Raw genomic sequence first — 26,771 nt, forward strand, 5'->3', positions numbered from 1 at the left:
TTGTCTCTTCTTCTTGGCGTAACGTCATCACTTCTTATGACTTGACACTTTTATATTTTTGGTTTTCTTGTAGCCATTTGGAGCTTATTGAAATATGACGTGTTTTTTGGTTCCGGAAAAGATTCTTGGCTTATAAGCTAGTGGACTGCCTTAGTCTCATTGCCATGGACCTGTTGTTAAATATGGATCTTACACATGTTGTTTAGCTGAGTTATATGTTATCCTTATGATATTCACTATGAGGATTCGATTCGTCTTGTGGTTTTTATAGGCTGCTAGTGTTGGTGTTACCATTTCCAGTATTGGTGTTACCATTTCCAGTGTTGGTGTTACCATTGCCAGTATTGGTGTTACCATTTCCAGTGTTGGTGTTACCATTGCCAGTATTGGTGTTACCATTTCCAGTATTAGTGTTACCATTTCCAGTGTTGGTGTTACCATTGCCAGTATTGGTGTTACCTTTTCCAGTGTTGGTGTTACCATTGCCAGTATTGGTGTTACCATTTCCAGTATTGGTGTTACCATTGCCAGTACTGATGTTACCATTGTCTGTGCTGGTGTTACCATTGCCAGTACTGGTGTTACCATTGCCTGTGCTGGTGTTACCATTGCCTGTGCTGGTGTTACCACCAGCGTTGCTATTACATTGCTAGTTCGAGATTACCATTGCCACTATTAGCGTTTCATCGCCAGTTAGGAAGTGTCCTTGAGAATCCTTGAGTGCCATTGTCAGTGTTTTATTGTGTTAGAGTTTCACTACCAGTTTTGTGGTGTCATTTATCAATACAAGACTTGATGCCATTAGTGGGCCGCTGTCAGTTTCGTAAGACAAGTTGGGTTTGTACATTATCAGGATTATGCTATTCTGCCTCAACGTGGCACTCGGATGGAAGCGATCGCTAGAGGAAGAGATTAGGCTAAATGAATAGCAAAACAAAACTCCTGTGGGAGTGTCCAAGGGAATGCGAGAGCTTTCCCATTGCACGGTGCGGAGTTGAAAGAGAGCTTCCACGTCCCTGTCGATAATCCATGCGCCGTTCCTCAAGGGGCCATTTCACTAATGCACGGTTAGCTTGGTACAACATAGCAAAATGGCGGGGGTTGCCGGTGTGCTCGGCCTTCGGTCATGCATTCTAGTCCATGCGCCCGGAGTGCTGGATATATCGGAAATAGCAATATTTTACATAAACATTGACTTGGATCTCTTCCAGACAGAACGGTTTGTTCATTCAGGCTTAAACGCCTAGAGTTCGAACTGCCTTCGGCTCAACTCTTTTGACAATCACACGGCCTTACATTATTAAGAAAGCAGCTTACTTGTAATTGACTATAATGATAATGCTTCATGTTGAGATGAATATACACATTCTAGATATTAAAATTAGTACTATATATGTTATTACTAACGCAACACTTAGATCTACAAAGGTAATATATATATATATATATATATATATATATATATATATATATATATATATATATATATCATCTGTTTCATTAATATTGCATGTGTAAAGTTCTTTTTTTTTAAAAATCATCATCCACATGGTTACCTTTTTGTACGACCGTGTGTGCAATGGTGTTTGTTAGGCTGAACCTGGAGCTTAATATTGTAAAAAATTCAGTCCTGAAAATGAATATCAACCCACAACACCAACAATGTTATTATAATTTCAATAATACGTAAAGGTAGATGCTGGTATGGTGTGAAAAGGTGGCACTTGTTCAAGATTTAAAAAAAAAAAAGGTTGAGTTCTGCCTTGACGTTAATTGTGGTTGTTTTCTTTATTAGTGACTGTGAACTTAAATCTTATTTAAAATGGTGGCAGCGGTGTATAATTATAGGAGCAGAAGTTACCATTAATCTATAGATAAGGATTAATTGTTTGAAATGTTAAAGAGAAATTGATTAGTCATGCACTTAACAAAGATGGCTATCGTTGATTTTGTTCTTTTTAAAGGAAATCTCAGAATTTGCGCTATTACATGTCAATCCATTAATTAGTATTAATGGAGAAATTACAACCATTTCGGTCTGAATACACAAATTTGCACATTCACAATATATGTATTATTAAGTAATCAACTCATGCATGGTTTTAAGCGATTCGCCTAATCATGTTTGCTATAACGCTAAATCCAGAAACAAAGAGAGAGCATCAAATTTTCTTTTTGAAAGTCCGATATGACCAAGTACTTGTCTCATTGAAAAAAATATTATTCCTGTTTTATGTTCGTTAAAGTAACAATAGGTCTATACTACACACTAATTTTTAATGATTAGGTCAACTGTCCTTAACTGTGTCCGATAGAGATTGCCAGATGGGACCGATGAATAGCCACTGTTAAGGTGGGGCTTACCTAGCTAGAGTCGCAATAGCTTGATTTAGTACATGTCACTTTCATATCGAGACCAACACTGATCTGTCGCCTTCTTGGGCCCTGTTACTCGAGGTTGGTACTTACTGTGAACTTAAATCTTATTTAAAATGGTGGCAGCGGTGTATAATTATTGGAGCAGAAGTTACCATTAATCTATAGATAAGGATTAATTGTTTGAAATGTTAAAGAGAAATTGATAAGTCTTGCACTAAGCAAGGATGGCGAACGTTGCCCCGATATCAATTACGATTGCTTGATTACATGTCAGTCCACTAATTTGAATTAATGGAAAAATTACGACCACTATGGATTGAACTAATAATTCCGCACATTTACAATATATGTATTATTAAGTAATCAACTCATGCATGGTTTTAAGCGATTCGCCTAATCATGTTTGCTATAACGCTAAATCCAGAAACAAAGAGAGAGCATCAAATTTTCTTTTTGAAAAGTCTGATAAGACCAAGTACTAATTATTAATCCTTTTTTTTTTACGTTCGTCAATTGAATCCAGTATACATTATAACACTAATTTTTAATGATTAGGTCAACTGTCCTTAACTGTGTCCGATAGAGATTGCCAGATGGGACCGATGAAAAGCCACTGTCAAGGTGGGGCTTACCTAGCTAGAGTCGCAATAGCTTCATTTAGTACATGTCACTTTCATATCGAGACCAACACTGATCTGCCGCCTTCTTGGGCCCTGTTACTCGAGGTTGGTTCTCAATACGGTGCTATTTGATTTACATAGCTTTGAAAATTGGAATTATTGGCTTATTATTCAAAAAAATATAAAAAAAATACAATCAATAAAAAAAAAATTCTAACTTTTTGTTCCGCGAAACTATGATGTAGCGCCATGTGACTCTCACTAGCCAGGTACAGGTAGCTGGTGATAGCTAAAACTTAAAATCAAGGTATGTGCAAAGAACAATATAGTTCTGTGTAATTATTTCTACTCTCCAAATTCATAGAAGAATGGTTCAACAAATGGTATGTTTCTTGATTTATGTACCACTAATTAATTGGCTCATGCATGGTTTTTAATAGTTTACATTATTTTATTTTTGCAATATCCAATGGATAAATTCTAAAATACAGACGATTTAACATTTTCATGTTCTTATTAAGAATAACTGTTTATTTTCTAAAATATATATACTTTTTTTTTTCTTATCTAAATTTTCGTTGATTTTATTTTCTTGTGCTTATTCTCACGCACTAATTCTAAATGACTGCGTTATCTCCCCTTAATAATGATCACATGAAAAGTAGAGCAGGTTTTGGTACTTTTGGAAAGTTATTCAAATGGTCCTGTTTTACAAATACATCAAATAACAATATCCTTAGGTCTCATCAGCCACATGAGGAGGCACAAAACCCCAGTGCAAAGCCCTCAGCCCCATGGATGACAAAAAGTGGTCATCACCGAACCACGATGGACAAACTATACACTGTACAATGGACATTATCAGAACAAAATAAGAAAAACTAATTATACTTCAAAATAAAAACAAGCTTACATTAAGTGTAATAGTATCACTATATTGGACCAGTCGTGCAATTAAATTTGTAATAAATTAAGAGAAACAACAAAAAATGTGTGCGATTATGAATATTTTTACTAATTGTTTTTTGTTTAGCAGTTTCATGCTTTTAGCTTTCTCAACGGGCTGTGAACATATCACTGGTCTAGACCCGGGGTCGGCAACCTGCGGCTCGCGAGCCACATGCGGCTCTTTAGACTCAAAAGGTTGCCGACCCCTGGTCTAGACCAGTTGGGAAAAGGAAATGTTACCGCGATCGCTTTTTAAATGCATATAAAGTAAGACTAGATTTCGAACTCAAGGCTGAAGCATCCTCAAGAGCCTTGAGTTCCAATTATACCACCACACCTGTCAAGTATGATTTCTTTCCCTTGTTCAATTTTCAGACTAAATAATTAATTACCAATAGTTAATTTCTTTTTTTTTTTTATTGATTCGTGTTTTGTCAGGTACTAGAACAAAAAAAATTGTGCACAATTTCAACATAAACTGAGTTTGGTCGTGGGAGAAATAACGTATGGAAACCTTAACCAGACAGACAGATTGAATTGATATAAGCTTTGTACAAAAAAAAGAAGAAAAAAGGGGGTATTAAAGATAGGTTTAGGTTAAAGATAGGTTTAGGTTAAAGATAGGTTTAGATTAAAGATAGGTTTAGGTTAAAGATAGGTTCAGGTTAAAGATAGGTTTAGGTTAAAGATAGGTTTAGGTTAAAGATAGGTTTAGATTAAAGATAGGTTCAGGTTAAAGATAGGTTTAGATTAAAGATAGGTTTAGGTTAAAGATAGGTTTAGAGTAAAGATAGGTTTAGATTAAAGATAGGTTTAGGTTAAAGATAGGTTTAGATTACAGATAGGTTTAGGTTAAAGATAGGTTTAGATTACAGATAGGTTTAGGTTAAAGATAGGTTTAGGTTAAAGATAGGTTTAGGTTAAAGATAGGTTTAGATTAAAGATAGGTTTAGATTAAAGATAGGTTTAGGTTAAAGATAGGTTTAGGTTAAAGATAGGTTTAGGTTAAAGATAGGTTTAGATTAAAGATAGGTTTAGGTTAAAGATAGGTTTAGGTTAAAGATAGGTTTAGGTTAAAGATAGGTTTAGATTAAAGATAGGTTTAGGTTAAAGATAGGTTTAGGTTAAAGATAGGTTTAGATTAAAGATAGGTTTAGGTTAAAGATAGGTTTAGATTAAAGATAGGTTTAGATTAAAGATAGGTTTAGGTTAAAGATAGGTTTAGGTTAAAGATAGGTTTAGATTAAAGATAGGTTTAGATCAAAGATAGGTTTAGATTATAGATAGGTTTAGGTTAAAGATAGGTTTAGGTTAAAGATAGGTTTAGATTAAAGACAGATTTAAATTAAAGATAGGTTTAGGTTAAAGATAGGTTCAGATTAAAGATAGGTTTAGATTAAAGATAGGTTTAGATTAAAGATAGGTTTAGGTTAAAGATAGGTTTAGGTTAAAGATAGGTTTAGGTTAAAGATAGGTTTAGATTAAAGATAGGTTTAGATTAAAGATAGGTTTAGATTACAGATAGGTTAAGATTAAAGATAGGTTTAGATTAAAGATAGGTTTAGATTAAAGATAGGTTTAGGTTAAAGATAGGTTTAGGTTAAAGATAGGTTTAGATTAAAGATAGGTTTAGATCAAAGATAGGTTTAGATTATAGATATGTTTAGATCAAAGATAGGTTTAGATTACAGATAGGTTTTGATCAAAGATAGGTTTAGGTTAAAGATAGGTTTAGATCAAAGATAGGTTTAGATTTCAAGACCCAAATTTGCACGACTCAATTCCCTAAACTTAATGAGGTTAAACCCTCTTCCCCCCCTCCCCCCCCCCCCCAATTTTCTTGGGTGTGACAGTCTGCCGTGATGCCAAAAGTACCACCCGCAGGCCAGATCAGGCCCAAAAGGTGGTGCTATCCGGCCTCGAATCTATTTCCCAGAGTTCTCAATGAAGCCGCAAAGGCCTGGTTTCATTGGAGTCGAAGTCAAAATCGTACACCAAGGTGAATGAGAAGGTCTGATTAAACTGATTAAATTGTATCAATTCTTCATTAAACAACTAATTCTGGATTGAGTTAATGTAAGAAAAACAAACATGCTTCGCTTTTTATTTTTCTGGGCGAATTTTAAAATAATATATAATGATAAAATAAAATAATATATAATGATAAAATAAAATAATATATAATGATAAAATAAAATAATATATAATGATAAAATAAAATAATATATAATGATAAAATAAAATAATATATAATGATAAAATAAAATAATATATAATGATAAAATAAAATAATATATAATGATAAAATAAAATAATATATAATGATAAAATAAAATAATATATAATGATAAAATAAAATAATATATAATGATAAAATAAAATAATATATAATGATAAAATAAAATAATATATAATGACTGATTACTAACAAAAACGTTATTGAAGTTTAATCATAACCGTATAGTGAAATGCAAATGAGCGAAATTAATTATTTTATTGGAACGTGAAAATTATTGCGGAGAGAAAGAGTTAATTATTTTTTTCCGCACTATTGTTATGTATTTGTTAGCGTCACGCTTTCTCAATGTCCTATTCGTGTGGGATGCTGCTTTCCTTAGGACATAGAGCCTTGTGGTCTTTGTGTTGATTTGGCCAAACTTTCGAGTTTAGAATTCCTCCCTGCTAGGTGGGCAATGCTGCATCCCCTCAAGAAACAAGCTTTAACTTAGTACTATTGGTTGATTTACACATATCTCTAATAGCTTAGAGCCTTATCAATTCTAAGTCCGGTCATATGGGGGGGGGGGCACCTAGCTGTGGGTTAGGCATGTTCAGTGTTGTACCACACTAAGTTTGACCACTGTACCCAGGTCCGAATTTAAGTAAGTTAGACCCAGGGGCAGAATTTTTTGAGGAGGACCCTTCACTTTTTCGAGAGCCTTAATAAAAATCCACTTATTAATAAAAAAAAAAGTAATATCTAAAAGCATGCCATATTATAAAAGAAAGGGAGTACTGAACATTACATTTAACTTTCCTTCGCTTAGAAAATTAAAATAATGTAATGTGCATATTTCAGTAACCAAAGAATGAAAATGTGTAGGGTTTTCGTAATGCAATAAATCTGGAGCAACTATTTCGTAAAAATAATACACAATTAGCAGGCACTTTTCAACCAAGACCATGTTGCCAACTGTAGATTTAAAGTATTGTCAGTTAAAATGCGAAAATAAAATATGCCGTCTAATTGTTGTCATTGTTGATATCTATTGTATCTGCCCGTAAGCAATCATGGCATCAGTCCAAATAGTACAGCATCAAGTACAGCAGCGGTTCCCAAACTTATTTCCCTTAACGGAACACTGCGCACATTCTGAATATTTAGCGGAACACTTTGCTTATTTTTTTTAGAGAGATTAATCCACGAGGTGGCCTACTAGTTAATTATTCCATTAGTTCGTGGAACACCCATTCGGGCCTCGCGGAACAGGAGGAAGAACCCACTTACCTTTGCGGGCTGTGTAGACCCCTGATAGGAGATGTATAGGGAGACTGTGTTTGTGGTTGTCTGGGTCGGGTTCATTTCTGCAACGTCGTTCTTCTATCTCGTCCATTCTCAGAGATTGTCCAGTCACTGGGGGAGGGAGGAGACAAGGAATACATTTATTATTAAATCTCAGAGATTCTTTTCTGTTGAGCTAGAACACACACACTATGTAAGTGCACCAATTTTTACCACTCTTCCCCCTTTTTACTCTAGGCCCTGTGGGACCCTTAACAGGTAATTCGGTTTAGAAAATATATATAAATCTTTTCGGTATTATTTCTGGTGGATTAAAAGTTCATTTTGACTACAATTACTTTACCGAATCAGGAATTTTTCAAAAGCTTTCAAAAGCAGTATAACACCAAACAGGTAATTCGGTTTAGAAAATATATCTAAATCTTTTCGGTATAATTTCTGGTTGATTAAAAGTTCATTTTGACTACAATTACTTTACCAAATCAGGAATTTTTCAAAAACTTTCGAAGGTAGTGAACCCGAAAATAAACAGGTAATTCGGTTTAGAAAATATATCTAAATCTTTTCGGTATTATTTCTGGTGGATTAGAAGTTCATTTTAACTACAATTTGTCTACCAAATTAGGAATTTTTCAAAGACTTTCATTCTAGCATTGAAAGATCACAATGAATCAACATGAATAGTCCTTCACAATTTGGCCTGTGTTAGGTACTACGTATGTCTACGTTCAATTAGAGCCTATGTATAATTATGTGTTACTGTGGGATATTACGCGCTAAAACGCTCTACTGTAAGCTATCAAGTGCTTCTAAGTGCTACAACGTGCTACAAGTTACTACTACAGGTGCTACTGCACACTACTATAAGCTATTAAGTGCTACACGGCCTGCCGTATATAATTGGAGGCCCTAGGCAAATTGAACTAGCTGGGCCATAAATGAAAGAGCAAAATAAAAATAAACGCAAATTAACAACAAGGGTCTTCTAGCATAAGTAGCCTAACACGTAGATTTTAACTTTTGTCAATAAACATTGAATCATAGAAGAGACTTGGAGCTAGGCTAGTAGACAAAGAGACCTATATTTGAGATTTGATACAAGGCTAGTAGACAAAGAGACCTATATTTGAGATTTGATACAAGGCTAGTACACAAAGAGACCTATATTTGAGATTTGATACAAGGCTAGTACACAAAGAGACCTATATTTGAGATTTGATACAAAGTTAGTAGACAAAGTGACCTATATTTGAGATTTGATACAAGGCTAGTACACAAAGAGACCTATATTTGAGATTTGATACAAGGCTAGTACACAAAGAGATTTGATACAAGGTTTGCATTGTTTTTAGTCCTGCGGGGGCCCCCACCAATCGGAGCCCCCCCACCAATCGGAGCCCCCCCCCCCACACCAATCGGAGCCCCCCCACACACACACCAATCGGAGCCCTCCACCAACCCGGAGGCCATAGGCGGCTAGTTTGCCAAGGCCTAAGGCCGACCCTCAGCGCACCTACGAGGTTTTACCTGCCACTAAGTGCTAAGCTTATTTGTGTGTGAATGGAGTCGTTCATGTTTCAAGTGGTAAGCTGTAGTCATTGTGCTGGCTAACTGATCATTCAAGGAGCCCGTTCAATACTCGCATGACTCATGGTAAAAGGCCTGCACGCTTGTCTACCCTTGGAAATGGGGGGTGTATTAAAGATGTCAGGTTTCAATACTAAATATCTTGACCAGATCTTTTCTTTATTAAACCATTTATAATAATTACATTATATCTTAATTTAAACATATTTATTATTCAAAATGTAAAAACTCGTTCTGAGTTGTGCTAGCTGGTGTACAAAGGCAGGATTCAAACATTTCGTCCTAAGTAGGCCGGTTGCATTTTCACATATGTCCACAAAGACATTAGACCAGAGGAAACGCAGTATACATTGAATAGAGCTTTACATAAAAACAATACAACTATTAGTACAATTTCAAATTGAAATAGGCTACTAGAGAACACTGCAGAGGAATTTAGGGCCCATAATCAGAATTGCTTCGTGTAATAAATTTCGAAGCATCTCTTAGATACGGTTACACCTTAGCCCCAACCTAGGGACTATGATGACGGCAGTCCGAAGCGCATAACACGCGACCAAGAAGCTGCTTGAAATTATAACCTTATATGTTATGGATGTTAGGATCCTCATAAAATCAGGTCTATGATAATTTGTTTTAAAAATTACTTCGGCTTCGGATGTTTATTAGTTCCACCTGTATTAACACAGACGATACAAGTGACTTTAGATGCCAGAAAGGTCATGCAGCTAAGTATACACAAGTGACCCATATACATTTTGCATTTGAAATTTAAACTAAGATTGAATGCTTTCAAGCTCGTCAAGAAAGAGACAGTTGGAGAGCTCTAACGAAACATTTGAGGCCAAGTGGAAGGCCCTTGTAGAAGACAGGCGCAGAATACGTAAAGACCCCCGGCGGACAACAACGTTGTCTGCATCAGATGTGGGAAAATATGTAGGTTGCAACTGACTTTGCGAAACCATGTAAAACACTGCACTCATCCTTAATCTATTATAGCTATTATTAATATGAAGCCTCCGATTACTTACCTTGCGACCAGAAAAAAATCAGAACAATTTCTTCGAAAACGTCTAAAACTTAATTCAGTCCATGTGTTATCAGATAAAAGAATCCCTAGAACACGACCTACTCAAAGTTATCAAATAACGTGACACACATACACTGACACACACACAGACATGTGGGCTGCACACTATATACGCCTGATTGTGTGTGAGAATGAAGCAATAAAGGACATAGAAATTTAAGTCTCTCCGTGAGTTGCCAGACTGAGGGCTTGCGGTTACATGTTTATAACATAAAGACTTGAATTTGTTTTTTAACCAGTCGATTAATTGAACAAAGTACTTTATCCTACATTAGAATGTAGGCAGCTTTTTTTTCCCCCTGCTTTCTAGGTATCCATTGAAAAGTACGGGTTAAAGTATGTAACCCTCTCTCTCTCGGTTTTTTTTTAAAGGGGTGTCCGTTTGTGACGTCCACTTCAAATGTCATCTATCTTTTATAAAAAAAATAATACCAACATCAATATTAGATAATCATTCAATAACATCAGTTAGGTCAGGTTCACATTTAACTTCACCTTCACCTATCCATTACTCTATCCTGGACCTTTGGGGCACCACACAAGATCTGTCTTCCGTCTTTCTCTTTTTCTCTCTGTCCTTGGCCTTTGATCAAATTTCATTCACTGTCTTCCCATCGCTTTCTCTGTCTTCCTCTTCATCTTCTTCCTGATACCGTTCCCTGAAGAAAGCCCTGAGGACCTTGTGATATGTGGCCATAGATTGTGTTAACATTTTTTTTGACAGTGTTTAGCAGGTCATCGTGGTGTCAGGTTGCTGTATTAATCCTGTTTCTAATGTATTCATTCATGATGCGGTCTTTGTAAGTGACACCTAGGATTTAGCTATATCTTTATAACTATCAGTTCATCGAATACATATACATATTAACAATGTAATAACAATCCATCCCATCCCAGTGACTCTACAGCCCATGGAGGGCTCTGGCCTGCTTCAGCACATCCTTCCATTCAGATCTCTCCTGGGCCTTTCGTCTCCACGCCCTAACCCCAAGCTACTTCAGATCTGCTTCCACATCGTCAATCCATCACATTCGGGGTCTGCCTTTGGGTCGCCTGCCTTTTGTAAAAGTAATAACATTAATAAATCTCTGTATCTTGTGGTATCAAGTCGTTAGTCGAAATAATAATACAACAGCACGGCTCTTCTTTTTTGTATCGACGGAGATAGGGTTGTAGTTGTTGATAGTTTATAGTTCATAGTTTCTGATATTCTTTCTGAAAATATTGAAACATACTTTTTTTATCTACCGAATCAGAAACTCCATAACCAGTGAAATCTGCCCATGTGGAGTATCACCAGAGAATGCCGACCACGTCCTCCAAAACTGCTCTCTTTACCAAGAGGCCCGTACAAAACACTAGCCCCAAAACACCCCAAAAAGAAAGAAAACTTTATGAAGAGCTCCCTGATTTGGAAACCACTGCGCAGTTCATCTCATGTATTGGTATAGTCATCTGAACGCTCCAACATAACAATGAGAACGAAGAAGAAGAAGAAGAAGAAACTCCATTGGTAAGGAACCATGCTGAGAATGACTTCCCTTAGAGTACGTAAAGAGGAAGCGGGCAGTGAGTTTTAAGGTCGCCTTGTCCCCGTACAAGGACACGAACCAGTTCAAATCCTTGTCCGGGTCGTCTCTTGTCCAAAACGTGACATCCATAAAGATTGTAGTCTATTTGTTTCTACATCCTCTGATGCAGTGGCGGCACCGTGTGACGTAGTTCTATTGAAACAGTCCGAAGTAAGCACCAAATTGAGCAGTGACAGACTCGGAACTGGGCTAGGATGGCCTGAGGGGACCACTTCGCGGGCCGATTTTGAGTTTGTATTTCCACACAAACTTGCTTTGTAACCTTTTTTTTTTTTTCATTGTTTCTTTTACTGTTTCTTGTCATTATTTCATGTCTATGTTTCTTTTACTGTTTCTTGTCATTATTTCATGTCATTGTTTCTTTTACTGTTCCTTGTCATTATTTCATGTCTATGTTTCTTTTACTGTTTCTTGTCATTATTTCATGTCATTGTTTCTTTTACTGTTCCTTGTCATTATTTCATGTCTATGTTTCTTTTAATGTTTCTTGTCATTATTTCATGTCTATGTTTCTTTTACTGTTTCTTGTCATTATTTCATGTCATTGTTTCTTTTACTGTTCCTTGTCATTATTTCATGTCATTGTTTCTTTTACTGTTCCTTGTCATTATTTCATGTCATTGTTTCTTTTACTGTTTCATTGTTTCGTATGTCTGTTTCTTTTACTGTTTCATCGTTTCGTATGACTGTTTCTTTTACTGTTTCATGTTTGTGTTTCTTGCCATTGTTTCTTTTACTGTTTCATCGTTTCGTATGACTGTTTCTTTTACTGTTTCATGTTTGTGTTTCTTGCCATTGTTTCTTTTACTGTTTCTTTTAATATTTCTTGTCCTTTTATTTTTTTTTTACTGTTTTTTTGTCATTGTTTTTTTATCATTGTTTCTTTTACTGTTTCTTGAATATTTCATGTCAATATTTTTTATAAAATTTTTCTTGGCACTGTTTCTTTCACTGTTTCTTGTTATTTTTTAATGTCATTGTTTTGGTCAATGTTTCATTTACTGTTTCTTTTTGTTGTTTCTCGTCACTGTTTCTTTAACTGTTTCTTGTCATTTTTTTTCTCTACTGTTTTTCTCGACACTGTTTCACAAATGTACAACGTTGACAGTCAATACAGTAGCAGGTCTGACCTTCTGGACATCATACAGGCGATACAGTAGCAGGTCTGACCTTCTGGACATCATACAGGCGATACAGTAGCAGGTCTGACCTTCTGGACATCATACAGGCGATACAGTAGCAGGTCTGACCTTCTGGACATCATACAGGCGATACAGTAGCAGGTCTGACCTTCTGGACATCATACAGGCGATACAGTAGCAGGTCTGACCTTCTGGGCATCATACAGGCGATACAGTAGCAGGTCTGACCTTCTGGGCATCATACAGGCGATACAGTAGCAGGTCTGACCTTCTGGGCATCATACAGGCGATCAGTAGCAGGTCTGACCTTCTGGACATCATACAGTCGATACAGTAGCAGGTCTGACCTTCTGGACATCATACAGGCGATACAGTAGCAGGTCTGACCTTCTGGGCATCATACAGGCGATCAGTAGCAGGTCTGACCTTCTGGACATCATACAGTCGATACAATCTATATGAGATATCCATTTACATAAATTGACCTAACTAATCAAACAAACAGATTCAGAGCTCCTACACCCAGTTAGAAATAAATCCTTTAACCCTTCTAAGACAATCTTGCAGAACCTCACAGTTTAACTGTACTAAGACAACTCGTAAAGCTTACCAATGTCTAAGCAATAAAGTCTAAATCTGAGACTTGACCTTTAAAACAAAAATCCACCTTAATAACAAAAACAAATAAAGCATATTTGTTCTGGCTTGGTGAAGATTGTTATTTCACCCTCTAATTCCTTGGGTTTATCTTACAACAGTGGTTTTTATCTTACGATGGGTTCAACCAATGCCGTGACCCGAGTCAATAGCAGACGATATCTCGACTTTAGAATCAACATATCAAAGATCTACCTACGTGTTGCCAATCTAGACTGCAATATATATTTTCTTTTTTTTTCATGAAAAGTATAGAGAAAGCTAAAAATTATATATATAATATATATATATATATATATTAGTCTTCACCAGGATTCAAACCTGGGACCCTCGATTCGGAAGCCAATCGCTTCACCACCACGCCTCCCACTTTAAACAAACAAAGCTTTTATTTACTGAAATTGCATCAATTGATTTAAATCAATCATATAATACATTTTGATAATAAGGAAATGGGAAACTGTCTTCTAGACACCCAATACCACAGAGAAGGATCACCTCAAGATACCAACACAAGCAGAGGAGCTGGCATATAATGGACCTCATTCACCAATCGTAAACAAACAACATTTAGTCACGTGGTCTTATTGATAAAACAACGGGAAAAAAAAACTTTCACGTGACAACCATCATGAATTAAACATGAGATCGTAAATTATATAGAAGAGATAGAGCACCACGTGGCTAAATGTTGTTTGTTTACGGTTGGTGAAGGAGGTCCATTTCATGACCCAATGATGACTAGAAAAGTCAATTGCAACTGGTGATCTCTGGGACAGCCAGAGCTGAAGGCCGGTGTTCTGGGTGTATAGAAGCACTAATTATGCGTTGGGTTGGAAACCTATCCCGTATAGGGAATGATCCCATATGAAAGGCGATTTTTTTTAAAACCCCAAAGCATAGAAATAGTCATGAATGCTGGAGGGCACACGTTGTCGGTCAAGAATAGATCTACTAAAGATTAATAACATGGTTGATAATAAATAACTAATGCAATTTCACTTTGCTAGAAGTATCTTTTATAGTTTACTTGTTGGTTTGTTTTAGTTGGCAGCATTAAGGTTGAATTTAGTGTCCTTGACATTGTCTAGTGTATCGTGAAAAAATCCTAATGGATAAAAAAATTCATTTTAAATGTTTACAACAAACTAGAAGACTACTTTTAGAAACAAGTAAACCCGCACTTTAAGCCAGGAACACAATACACTTAGTAATTTGATCATGGTAGTGATACAATACAAGTGTTTCACAGACCACGGCCTGTGGGTCATATCCGGCCAGTGACAAAGTGCATTCCACCCCCACTCCCCTTTTTTCATAACTTCTCACTACAGAATACGATGAAGCCACGGAGGAATGGGTTTTATTTGATGCTACTATATGGTTATGGGAGGCGAGGTGGTTGAGCGGTGAAGCGCCTGGCTTTCGAACGGGGGTTCCGGGTTCGAATCCTGGTGAATACTGGGATTTTTAATTTCGTATAAACCTCTGAGTCCACCTAGCTCTAATGGGTAGCTGACATTAGTTGGGGAAAAGTAAACGCGGTTGGTCGTTGTGCTGGTCACATGACACCCTTGTTAACCGTAGGTCACAGAAACAGATGACCTTTACACCATCTGCCCTATAGACCACAAGGTCTGAAAAGGGAACTTCACTTTACTTTACTAGTAATATAGTGAAGACTTTGATTTTGAATTTCGGGATTTTAGAACGCCTCTCAGTCCACTGAGCTCTTAAAGGTACCCGACATTAGTTGGGGAAAAAAATAAAGGCGGTCAGTCGTTGTGCTGGCCACAGTTAACCGATGGCCAAAGAAAACAGATGACCTTAGCATCGTCAGCCCTATAGGTCGCAAGATCTGAAAGGGGAACTTTGCTACTATATGGGCCGCACCCAAGATTATATGGCACCCGGGCAGAAAGAGGTTGGCTATAACTGTTATAACAGAACGAGGAAGATGGTCTACATTTAGTAGAGCACTACAGTTTTTAATTGGTCGACACTGAAACTTAGACTTTGTTTATTGTGTTGATATAGATCTACACGAGACTATTTCACGGCCCTTCCTATTATGTGCCGTATTCAATTTCAGCGTGATACTATTTTTAGACATTTTTATTGCTCTAAGAATCCTTACTAGATCCGCTCCCTTAAAAATATCAAGAAAAACTTAGAAACCTCTAGCAGACGACAAATGATGACACAGATCCGACGGAATTCGCAATCATTGTCACTGGGTCTAACAGTTTGAGTCGGTGTCACTTAAACCAGGTGGAGACCAAACAATGTGTCAATAGCAACCTCTGTTTGGACAAATAAGTTAATTGTGTCACAATAAATCCAGGGGCTTAGCGACCGCGCTGTAAGTTATGTGTTAAGCCAGTGACATATCAAGAAAATTAAACCAAATGAAAAGTCAATAATCCCATGGGCAGAGCGTTTACATTTGGTAAAACCTTTAATCTATATATCTACATTTCAAAAATAAATTTGGGTATACCACACACTAGCTTCGATGAATTAATTTGTTGACCTAGATTCGAACAATAATGTTCTTGTTGACCTTAACTCTCTAGATCTAAGAAAACATTTATACTGTAACTCCTCTTTTAGACATATCTTTACCTCGCTTGTACTAACTCACTCCTCCTGTCTGCCTAGTCAAAATCTCTTACAAGTTATTTCTCCCACTTCCCATTCTCGGATCAAGTTCAAACTTTGAGCAATTATTCATTGTCGATGACGACACATGAATCAATCAAAACATTGTAATTATTCGATGTTATTTAATTTTGTTTAATATATGGAAAATTTATTGATTATTCTAAATGTAATACTTCATAAGCATGGGTAGAAATGTTTACATCATATATAATAATCAAAACATCAATCTAAAATGTATTTATGACTTTCTTAATTGCCTAATTTCTTGATTTCAAGCAAACATATTGTATTAATGGGGTTAATTTCTTGGTTGTAGTTAATCATATGGGTAATATCTGGGCTTCACACAGAAATATAAATGACTGACCGTGGTGAACGACCCACCATTCCTTGTGTAATTTATTAGAAGTATTATAGCGCTGGGTTGCCATGTCTTGGTTGTCTTGTTTGAGTTGTCGAATTTGGGTTGTTGTGTCTGGGTTTGTTTGGGTTGTCTTGTTTGATTTATCGTCTATGTGTAAGTTTGGTTGTCTTGATTGGGTTGTCATGTTTGATTTGTCTTGTTTGGGTTGTCGCCTCTGGGTTTGTTTTGGGTCGTCTTGTTTGGGTTGTCGCCTCTGGGTTTGTTTCGGGTTGTCTTGTTTGGGTTGTCGCTTCTGGGTTTGTTTGGGTTGTCTTGTTTGGGTTGTTGCCTCTGGGTTTGTTTTGGGTTGTGTTGTTTGGGTTGTCGCTTCTGGGTTTGTTTGGGTTGTCTTGTTTGGGTTGTCGCCTCTGGGTTGTCTTGATTAGAATGTGATGTTTTAAATTGTCTGGATTGTCGTGTCCGGGGTGTCTCCTTTTAGGTTGCCTTCCCCTGGTAAAACGTGACAATTCGAAGCTACACTAAGTTAAGAATTGTGATTTGATTCAAAGAAAAGAACTAACTGGTTGGACTGTACCAGACACTAACCTTGAACCTTGTCCACAACCGAGCTTGATATTTAAATTAAAAAGACTCAACATATTTCTTCATGGCATGTCAGAGTCATTTGTAACAAGGATGTGGTATATAGACGTCAGAGGTCTGTGACAGATCATACATTATGTCTACTTCTGTTGTTTTGGCTTTTAAATGCGACTGAGGAGCTTGGCATGTTAGTCTGTTCATGTGTTTGGGAGAGTGTAGCTACAAATTGCCCTGATATTTCGCAATTCAGTAACACAGAGGGAAAATCCTCCGCGACGAATAGCGCTAATACTTGGCGACATGTAGGACTATTCCTTCACGACATAGCGACATATAGCGCTAATACTTCGCGACATGTAGGACTATTCCTTCACGACATAGCGACATATAGCGCTAATACTTCGCGACATGTAGGACTATTCCTTCACGACACAGCGACATATAGCGCTAATACTTCGCGACATGTAGGACTATTCCTTCACGACACAGCGACATAGAGTGCTGATTCTCCGCGACACAGCGACATCCACCGAGACAGCGAGATATAGCACTGTTTCTCCGTGGCACATATAGTATTAATCTTCCACGACACAGCGACATTTCACGCTGATTCAACGCGCCACAGTGTCATTGTCTCAGCGTCGCAGTGAAAATTCTACTATTGTAATGTAAAAAAAAAGACAATTTGCAATGTTCCTTCGCGTTACATAATTGTGTCGCACTGTTCCTTCGTGTTACATAAATATGTCGCCCTGTTCCTTCGCGTTACATAATGTGTCGCCCTGTTCCTTCGTGTTACATAAATGTGTCGCCCTGTTCCGTCGCGATGCGAATCTGGGGTAATACACAATCAGGCCATGGAGTCATTATCTTTGTATAATGTTAAGGCAGCATGTCACGCATTTTAGACACATTCTGTAGATTTCCAGAAATTTCCACGTGGATGCGGTCCACTGGCTCTAATCTTTCACTTTCAAGCTTGAACTGACAGACTTCTGACAGAGTTCTCGGGAAAACGAGTGTTGCAAGGTCTGAGAATTGTCTTCTTTCTGCATTCACAGACTTTCATTTTTTTTTTTGGAGACTCTAAATAGGGCTGAAGCAGATCTCAATCTAAATCTTGTCAGTGTTCGTAATACTGTAAGGTGGTGTCACGTGTCTCTGGGAGATATGGAGGCATTTTGATTTGACAGTGAAGCCACTTCACATTGAGCGTAATTGTATCGGGTTCCCGGTTATTTCTCAGCATTGCCTTTATATACAGTTATATCAAACTCCTGAGGTTAGCAGGGCCGGATTTAAGTATGTCAAGGCTGTGGAGGCCACTACACTTTTTCGAAAGCTTTAATAAAAATCCACTTTTAACAATTATCCATAAACAAACTGATATAGCCTGCCATTTTTTTTTTAGTAGAAAGAAATAGAGTGGTTGTAAATTTTATATAATTTTACTACATTAAAAAAATAGTTACAATTATTTTATATGCAATTCGTGTTTTAAATGCATGTATTGTATGTTTATGAGTTTGTGTGGAATAAGACCAGTGGTAATTTTAAAAATCTCTTTTGTAGAGTCCCTTGCCCTGCCTTAAATCCGGCCCTGGAGATAAAATTTAAACTATTTAGAACAGTTTATCTAAGGTAATACATTTCCCCCTCCTTATTTAGTAAATAATGTGTGTTTGAGAGAGAGTGTGTGTGTGTGTGTGACAAAGAGAGAGTGAGTGCGTGAGTGAGAAATAGAGAAAGGGAGGGAAAAGAGGGAGAAATAGAAGTAGAAAAAAAAAGGAAAATAGATAAACAAAGAGACAAGAAGAGAGCTAAACAAAGAGACAAGAAGAGAGATAAACAAAGAGACAAGAAGAGAGATAAACAAAGAGATAAGAAGAGAGATAAACAAAGAGACAAGAAGATAAACAAAGAGACAAGAAGAGAGATAAACAAAGAGACAAGAAGAGAGATAAACAAAGAGACAAGAAGAGAGATAAACAAAGAGATAAGAAGAGAGATAAACAAAGAGACAAGAAGATAAACAAAGAGACAAGAAGAGAGATAAACAAAGAGATAAGAAGAGAGATAAACAAAGAGACAAGAATAGAGATAAACAAAGAGACAAGAAGAGAGATAAACAAAGAGAAATAAGTGAGAGAGGGAAACTTGGCTAGAGAGAAAGAGGTCAATGCTATTTATAAATATTTAGTCGAGTGCAGAAACCTGTATATAACACATTGTCATTCAGATGTCCCTCCCACATGCCATTCAATAGTTTTGTCTTGACTACAAAGTCTACAGACTGAAGAGATATCAAGGTAAATGAAGTCAACATTTCCCTTTCAGTTCTAAGACATTCCTTTTTTTTTTTTACTTTCTTTCTCTCTAAGATCCTCCAACAAAGACCTGGCTTGACTAGGTGAAGGATTGAAGAGAAGTGTCAACATCGTTTTGAAAGAGACAGGGTGAAAGAGAGAAAGAGAGTGAGAGAAAGAACGAGAAAAAAAAAACAGGAGAAATGGAAAAAGAAAGAGGAAGCGGGACAGAAAGAGAGAGATAGAATGCAAGAAAAAGAAAGAAAGAGAAAGATGAATAAAATAGAATAAGAGCGAGAGAAAGAAAGAGGAAAAAAAAACTGTCTAACACCCTTTTTCTATATAAAAAAATAATGAATTACCACTAATTTATGAACTAATTGGTTAATTATTTTTATTGATTCATGTATTGTCACGGAATATGAATAATTGTGCAAAATTTCAACTTGATCCGAGAATGCGAAGTGGGAGACATGACGTGTAGAAACTTTGTATCAGACAGACGGAGAGAGTTAATATAAGCCTTGTAATAAAATTGATTTGAAATTCTGAGTTGTTTTTTTAATATTATTTCTATTCACAAACGTAGATGTAGATTCTATATGCATGTATGATACAGTATTGGGATCCCTCAACTCAAGAAAATATAAAGAAACTGGAACAGACAGAAAATAGAGCAGTGAGATTCATAACAAACGAATATTCACGGTTGACTAGAGTAACGCCTTTAGTAAAATCACTAAATTTAGAAAGCCTTCAGGAGAGAAGACTCAAAAGTAAAGTAGCAATTATAATTAAAACACAGAACTTCAAATACAAAACAAAATTTAATAAAATACTCAGAAAGACACAAAGATAAAGGCACATTCCTCGTCCCATATGCTAGGACAAATTTGTACAAATACTCCTTCTTCCCTAGTGCTATTAGAGCATGGAATGGGTTGCCTGAGCCAGCCAGGAAAACCAATGACTTAGCAGAATTTAAGTCATCGGTTAACATGAATGACTAGAGGCATGACGCCTAGGACGTAATTATCTTCTTTTTTTATTTTTTTGAAGTAACGTCTGTATAAAATATAAGATATATGGATGACGAAAGATACAGAAAAGAGAGAAGTTGAGAGATCGAAAGGGGGGGGGCACCAAACGCTAGTCTCACTGGGTGGTAGACGTCCCTCGAATTTAAGAACATAAAAAATTATAAATTTGTGCATCTATTATGTTTTATTCAAGAATAGCGGAAACAAAAGAAAGCAGAATTAAAATACTCCTCTACACTTTCAAGCTACGCCAATGTAAGCCCACATCTACTGCACCCCTCCATCATAAACGCCACACCACTTCCATTAAACAAGGGCCTGCATGATATTTCACTTTTTCACTTGTGAACGCAATAATTATCAAAAAGTGGAACACAACATCGAGAAAGAAAAAACGAAACGAAAAGAACATTAACTATTCTCCCTATTCCTTGCAGTCGTAACAAAAAACCCTGTGAAAAGGGGAACCCTTTCGACTCTCACCTCCCCCTTTTTTAGCATACAACAAGCAACAGTCAATAGATTTTATTGAATGAACTACTGTATGCTATCCAACAAGTAATTCAATATGGCACGACGCTAAAAAAAAAACTGGGGACATTTTTTCAAAGTTCAACAAAGAAATAAAAACACTTAACCCTATACCTTTTGTATTATATATTCATGAAAAGAAAATTGCGAAACGAAACTTTTTCAAATATAACCGTCGAGTGAAACTCTCTAGACTTTGGCGGAGAAAGTACAAAGAGTGTATAATAAAGTCTTAAGCGGTATGACCTAGCCCAAATGGCGTATTCTGTTTTATCGGATTGGGTATGAAATGGTAGGCATGAAATGACGAGAGATTATAATAAAATGCATTAAATGTATTGTTTCATGTTGTACCGCGACCACGCATGGTTAGATCTTATGACAAATGTTATTTTTATAGTAACTTAAAAGCTTAATTTTTCTTTTGATATTTTGGATAAAAAAAAAGTAAGCACAGATATGCAGACCAGAAGACAAAACTCGGGTGGCGGCGCGCCGTCCAGTGTTTCTGTGAACATGGCTGGTCTTAGGCATAGGCAAACTAGGCAGCCGCCAAGGGCTTCCAATTGGTGAGGGCCTCGTACAGGAAAAAGAACAATGAGATTAAAAAATACGAACTTTGGAACAAATCTAAAACAAATTAGAGCACTATGACTCTATGTTTACTAGTCTAACTCTGTCTCTACTATGACTCTGTGTTTACCAGTCTAACTCTGTCTCTACTATGACTCTATGTTTACTAGTCTAACTGTGTCTCTACTATGACTCTGTGTTTACTAGTCTAACTGTGTCTCTACTATGACTCTGTGTTTACCAGTCTAACTCTGTCTCTACTATGACTCTGTGTTTACCAGTCTAACTCTGTCTCTACTATGACTCTGTGTTTACCAGTCTAACTCTGTCTCTACTATGACTCTATGTTTACTAGTCTAACTGTGTCTCTACTATGACTCTGTGTTTACTAGTCTAACTGTGTCTCTACTATGACTCTGTGTTTACCAGTCTAACTCTGTCTCTACTATGACTCTATGTTTACTAGTCTAACTGTGTCTCTACTATGACTCTGTGTTTACTAGTCTAACTGTGTCTCTACTATGACTCTGTGTTTACCAGTCTAACTCTGTCTCTACTATGACTCTGTGTTTACCAGTCTAACTCTGTCTCTACTATGACTCTGTGTTTACCAGTCTAACTCTGTCTCTACTATGACTCTATGTTTACTAGTCTAACTGTGTCTCTACTATGACTCTGTGTTTACTAGTCTAACTGTGTCTCTACTATGACTCTGTGTTTACCAGTCTAACTCTGTCTCTACTATGACTCTATGTTTACTAGTCTAACTGTGTCTCTACTATGACTCTATGTTTACTAGTCTAACTGTGTCTCTACTATGACTCTGTGTTTACTAGTCTAACTGTGTCTCTACTATGACTCTATGTTTACTAGTCTAACTGTGTCTCTACTATGACTCTGTGTTTACCAGTCTAACTCTGTCTCTACTATGACTCTGTGTTTACCAGTCTAACTCTGTCTCTACTATGACTCTGTGTTTACCAGTCTAGCTCTGTCTCTACTATGACTCTATGTTTACTAGTCTAACTGTGTCTCTACTATGACTCTGTGTTTACTAGTCTAACTGTGTCTCTACTATGACTCTATGTTTACTAGTCTAACTGTGTCTCTACTATGACTCTATGTTTACTAGTCTAACTCTGTCTCTACTATGACTCTAAGTTTACTAGTCTAACTGTGTCTCTACTATGACTCTATGTTTACTAGTCTAACTGTGTCTCTACTATGACTCTATGTTTACTAGTCTAACTGTGTCTCTACTATGACTCTATGTTTACTAGTCTAACTGTGTCTCTACTATGACTCTGTGTTTACCAGTCTAACTCTGTCTCTACTATGACTCTGTGTTTACCAGTCTAACTCTGTCTCTACTATGACTCTGTGTTTACCAGTCTAGCTCTGTCTCTACTATGACTCTATGTTTACTAGTCTAACTGTGTCTCTACTATGACTCTATGTTTACTAGTCTAACTGTGTCTCTACTATGACTCTATGTTTACTAGTCTAACTCTGTCTCTACTATGACTCTATGTTTACTAGTCTAACTCTGTCTCTACTATGACTCTAAGTTTACTAGTCTAACTCTGTATCTACTATGACTCTATGTTTACTAGTCTAACTCTGTCTCTACTATGACTATGTTTACTAGTCTAACTCTGTCTCTACTATCATGGGCGTAGCCAGGATTTTTTTCGGGGAGGGTTTTGGGGGGGGATTCCCCCCGAACCCCCCCCCCCCCCCGCGGAAAAAAATTATATATATATATATATATATATGTGTGTCTGTACATTATTAATCTTTATTACATTCTGACCCCTTCGGAAGACATTTATTGCTTATTGTAGACTCCCCGCCCTTGCTAGCAAGGGGGTCTGGGGGAGTTCGTAGCGCTCCGCCAGCGCGGGGCGAAGCCCCGCCGCCGAGCACTATTTCTGGTATTGAAAGCCAACAAAATGCATATTCTGAGGTATCTACAGTGCATTATCTTGCTATTAAAAAGTTTTATTTCAAAAATCTAATGTGCTATTCTTACTGACTTAGACCCTCTCGCGCCGTATTTTCCGGCAAGCTGTTTCCGCGTAATTCATTTTGTGTGAGAACATGTCCCGCAAAACCTCATGCGACGCTCTGTCACAACCTTACTAAGGATTCGACTCCCAGTTCGGCATATGATTTCTTTGATTTAGACCCGATCTCTATGACTGACTCCTAAAATCTGTCTTAGCCATTTTTGTTGAGACACATTTAATGATTTTCAATTTCGGCAGAAGACTACTTGACTACGCTCTTGGAATTACATGCCTGTATTTCGCTTTAGATTTTATATCGAAAAGGAAAGTTTTTTCGTCAAATCATCTGTTGAGGGGTTTTAAACTAAGAAATCTATGGAGTTCTTTTGTTTTGTTTTTAATTCAAAACATCATTTAGCTACGATCTTAGAATTTGGTGACTGTAGTTTGCTTTAAAATAATATTGAAGAGAGAGGTTTTCAACTCTAAACGCTCTGTAGGGGAATTTTAAACTCAAAACCATCTGGAGGGGTTTTAAACTTTAAAGAAAAAGCCATCTGGAGGAGGGGGATTTAAACTCAAAACCCCTTTGGCTACGCTCATAGATTTTATAGTGTGTAATTTGCTTTTTTTTTTATATTGAAGAGGTACTTTTTAGCTTCAAACCCCAACTGGAAGGGGGGGGGGGTTAACTCAAAACCCCTTTGGCTACGCTCATAGAATTTTGAGTGTGTAATTTGCTTTTTTTATATTGAAGATGGGGTTTATCGTAAATTTTGGAGGGGGTTTTAAAATCAAAATCTTCCTCAACTGTGCTGTTGGAATTTGGGGATTGTTGTTTGCATTTTTTTTGTTTTGTTTTATAGAATAGGGGGATTTAACTGCAAAAACCTCTGGTAGGGGGTTTAAAATTCAAAACCCCCTGTAGGGGGTTTAAACTCAAAGCCCCCTAGTAGAGGGATTTGTATCTCAAAACCCCCTGATAGGGGTTTTTTAAATCTCAAAACCCCCTGGTAGGGGGATTTAAACTCAAAACCCCCTGGTAGAGGGTTTTTAACTCAAAACTGCCTCGGCTGTGCTGTGGTAAGTGATGATTTAGTATTAAAATCTCACCTAAAATAAACAAAATGAAAGCAAAAATCAGTCACTTAATTCCGTTCCCCCCCCCCCCCCCGGGGGGGGGGGAATTTCATTTCGGGGGGGGGGGGGTTTGAACCCCAAGAACCCCCCCCCCTGGCTACGCCCATGTCTACTATAACTCTATGTTTACTAGTCTAACTCTGTCTCTACTATGACTCTATGTTTACTAGTCTAACTCTGTCTCTACTATGACTCTATGTTTACTAGTCTAACTCTGTCTCTACTATGACTCTATGTTTACTAGTCTAACTCTGTCTCTAATATGACTCTATGTTTACTAGTCTAACTCTGTCTCTACTATAACTCTATGTTTACTAGTCTAACTCTGTCTCTACTATGGCTCTATGTTCACTAGTCTAACTCTGTCTCTACTATGACTCTATGTTCACTAGTCTAACTCTGTCTCTACTATGAAATCCCCTTCAAGGGGGGGGGGGTCGGAATTTAGTGACTGATTTTTCGCTTTGATTTTGTTTATTTTAGGTGAGATTTTAATGCTAAACCATCACTTGCCCCAGCACAACCAAAGGGGTTTTGAGATTAAAACCCTCTACCAGGGGGGGGTTCGAGTTTAAAACCCCTACCAGAGGGGTTCGAGTTTAAAAACCCCTACCAGGGGTTTTGAGCTTTAAACTCCCACCTGGGGTTTTTGCAGTTAACTCCCCCTCTTCTATATAACAAAACAAACAAAAAATGCAAACGAAAATCCCCTAATTCCAAGAGCACAGTTAATGAAGATTTTGATTTTAAAACCTAACATTTACGATAAACCCCCTCTTCAATATAAAAAAAAAGCTAATTACGCACTCAAAATGTTATGAGCGTAGCTAAATGGGTTTTGACTCAGTTTTGAGTTTAAACCTCACTTTGAAGGTAAACAATACCTCTTTAATAATAAAAACAAAGCAAATTATACACTCAAAATGTTATGAGTGTAGTCAATGGGGTTTTGAGTTTAAACTCCTCTCCAGTGGAGTTTGAAGCTAAAAAGTACCTCTTCAATACAAATAAAAGCAAATTACTCTAAAATCTATAACAAACTTTTTTTTTTTTGGGAGGGGGGGGAGGGGCGGGGTTGAACTAGACATATATAGATATAATCATACGACAGTATGCCTACGGTTCGATCTTATTCTTTTAGCATTCTAGTAATATTTATCTATAATAAAATCAGTATTAAAGAATATGTTTCTTACATAAATGTTAATGCACAATAAAATATAATGTCTAAATAAATATGTGTGCTTGTATTTTTGCCTTGAATTAAAACCTTTAGAAAATAATTGTAGTCTTTTTGAAAAAAAAAAAAAATTATATTAACTTATTATATAACGGAAAATCTTACTTATACTGGTAAAGTTTAAAATCTTATTAAATAACATATATTTAGAATTTCAAATTTAGATCTAGTATCCAAAGAAATAGAAATGAAATCGTTGGAGTTTTTAAAACATTTGACCTGTATAACTATTTTATAGTGTAAAATACATGCTTGACTAACAATGCCGATGTGCTATTTTCTTGTCTGACCACTAAAAACACAACAAACACTATTGCAAAACCGTTATACGCGCAAGGGGAAAAAACTGGGCGATTTTGTCATTATGGACTGAACGCTCAGTACACTATATAGACCTACACGTGTACGTCTATCTGGCCAGGTTGTTAAAATCAGTCGGACATACTGTCTATTTATTTTCTGGGCAGGGAGGGTGTATAACTATTTTAGTGTAAAGATACATCTACGAACATGCTTGACAAGCCACGCCAGTGTGTTATTTTCTTGTCTGACCTCTCCATATTACGCAAACACTATTGCATAACGCTTAATGCACTGGCGGATCCAGGGGGGGGGGGCGGTAGGGGCGATCGCCCCCCCCCACTCGGCCGGGGGGGGCGGACGAATTATAGTATAGAATTCACACAATTTGTATGCGAATTTATTACTTATGTTAATAATATATACTAATTATTTATATTTCAACCTATTTTTAGATTATTTCGCCCCCCTCCCTTTCTAGTAT

At 36.9% G+C, this 26,771-nt stretch overlaps 1 protein-coding gene across 4 annotated transcripts in view; it reads right to left on the reverse strand.

The window, feature by feature from the left end:
• LOC106053628 (uncharacterized) overlaps positions 1 to 26,771 on the reverse strand; it is an 81,619-nt gene that overhangs the window by 34,659 nt on the left and 20,189 nt on the right. For 3 of the 4 annotated variants that reach the window (XM_056038107.1, XM_056038105.1, XM_056038106.1), the window contains exon 2: positions 7,456 to 7,581. In XM_056038107.1, the coding sequence (XP_055894082.1) occupies positions 7,456 to 7,561 (106 nt within the window). In that variant the 5' untranslated portion in view covers positions 7,562 to 7,581. Of the gene's footprint in view, positions 1 to 7,455; positions 7,582 to 10,088; positions 10,445 to 26,771 lie in introns of those variants that run through there. The other variant, XM_013209212.2, reaches the window with a different exon arrangement.

The sequence above is a fragment of the Biomphalaria glabrata genome, chromosome 8 (genome assembly GCF_947242115.1).
Source record: "Biomphalaria glabrata chromosome 8, xgBioGlab47.1, whole genome shotgun sequence".
NCBI lineage: Eukaryota > Metazoa > Mollusca > Gastropoda > Planorbidae > Biomphalaria > Biomphalaria glabrata.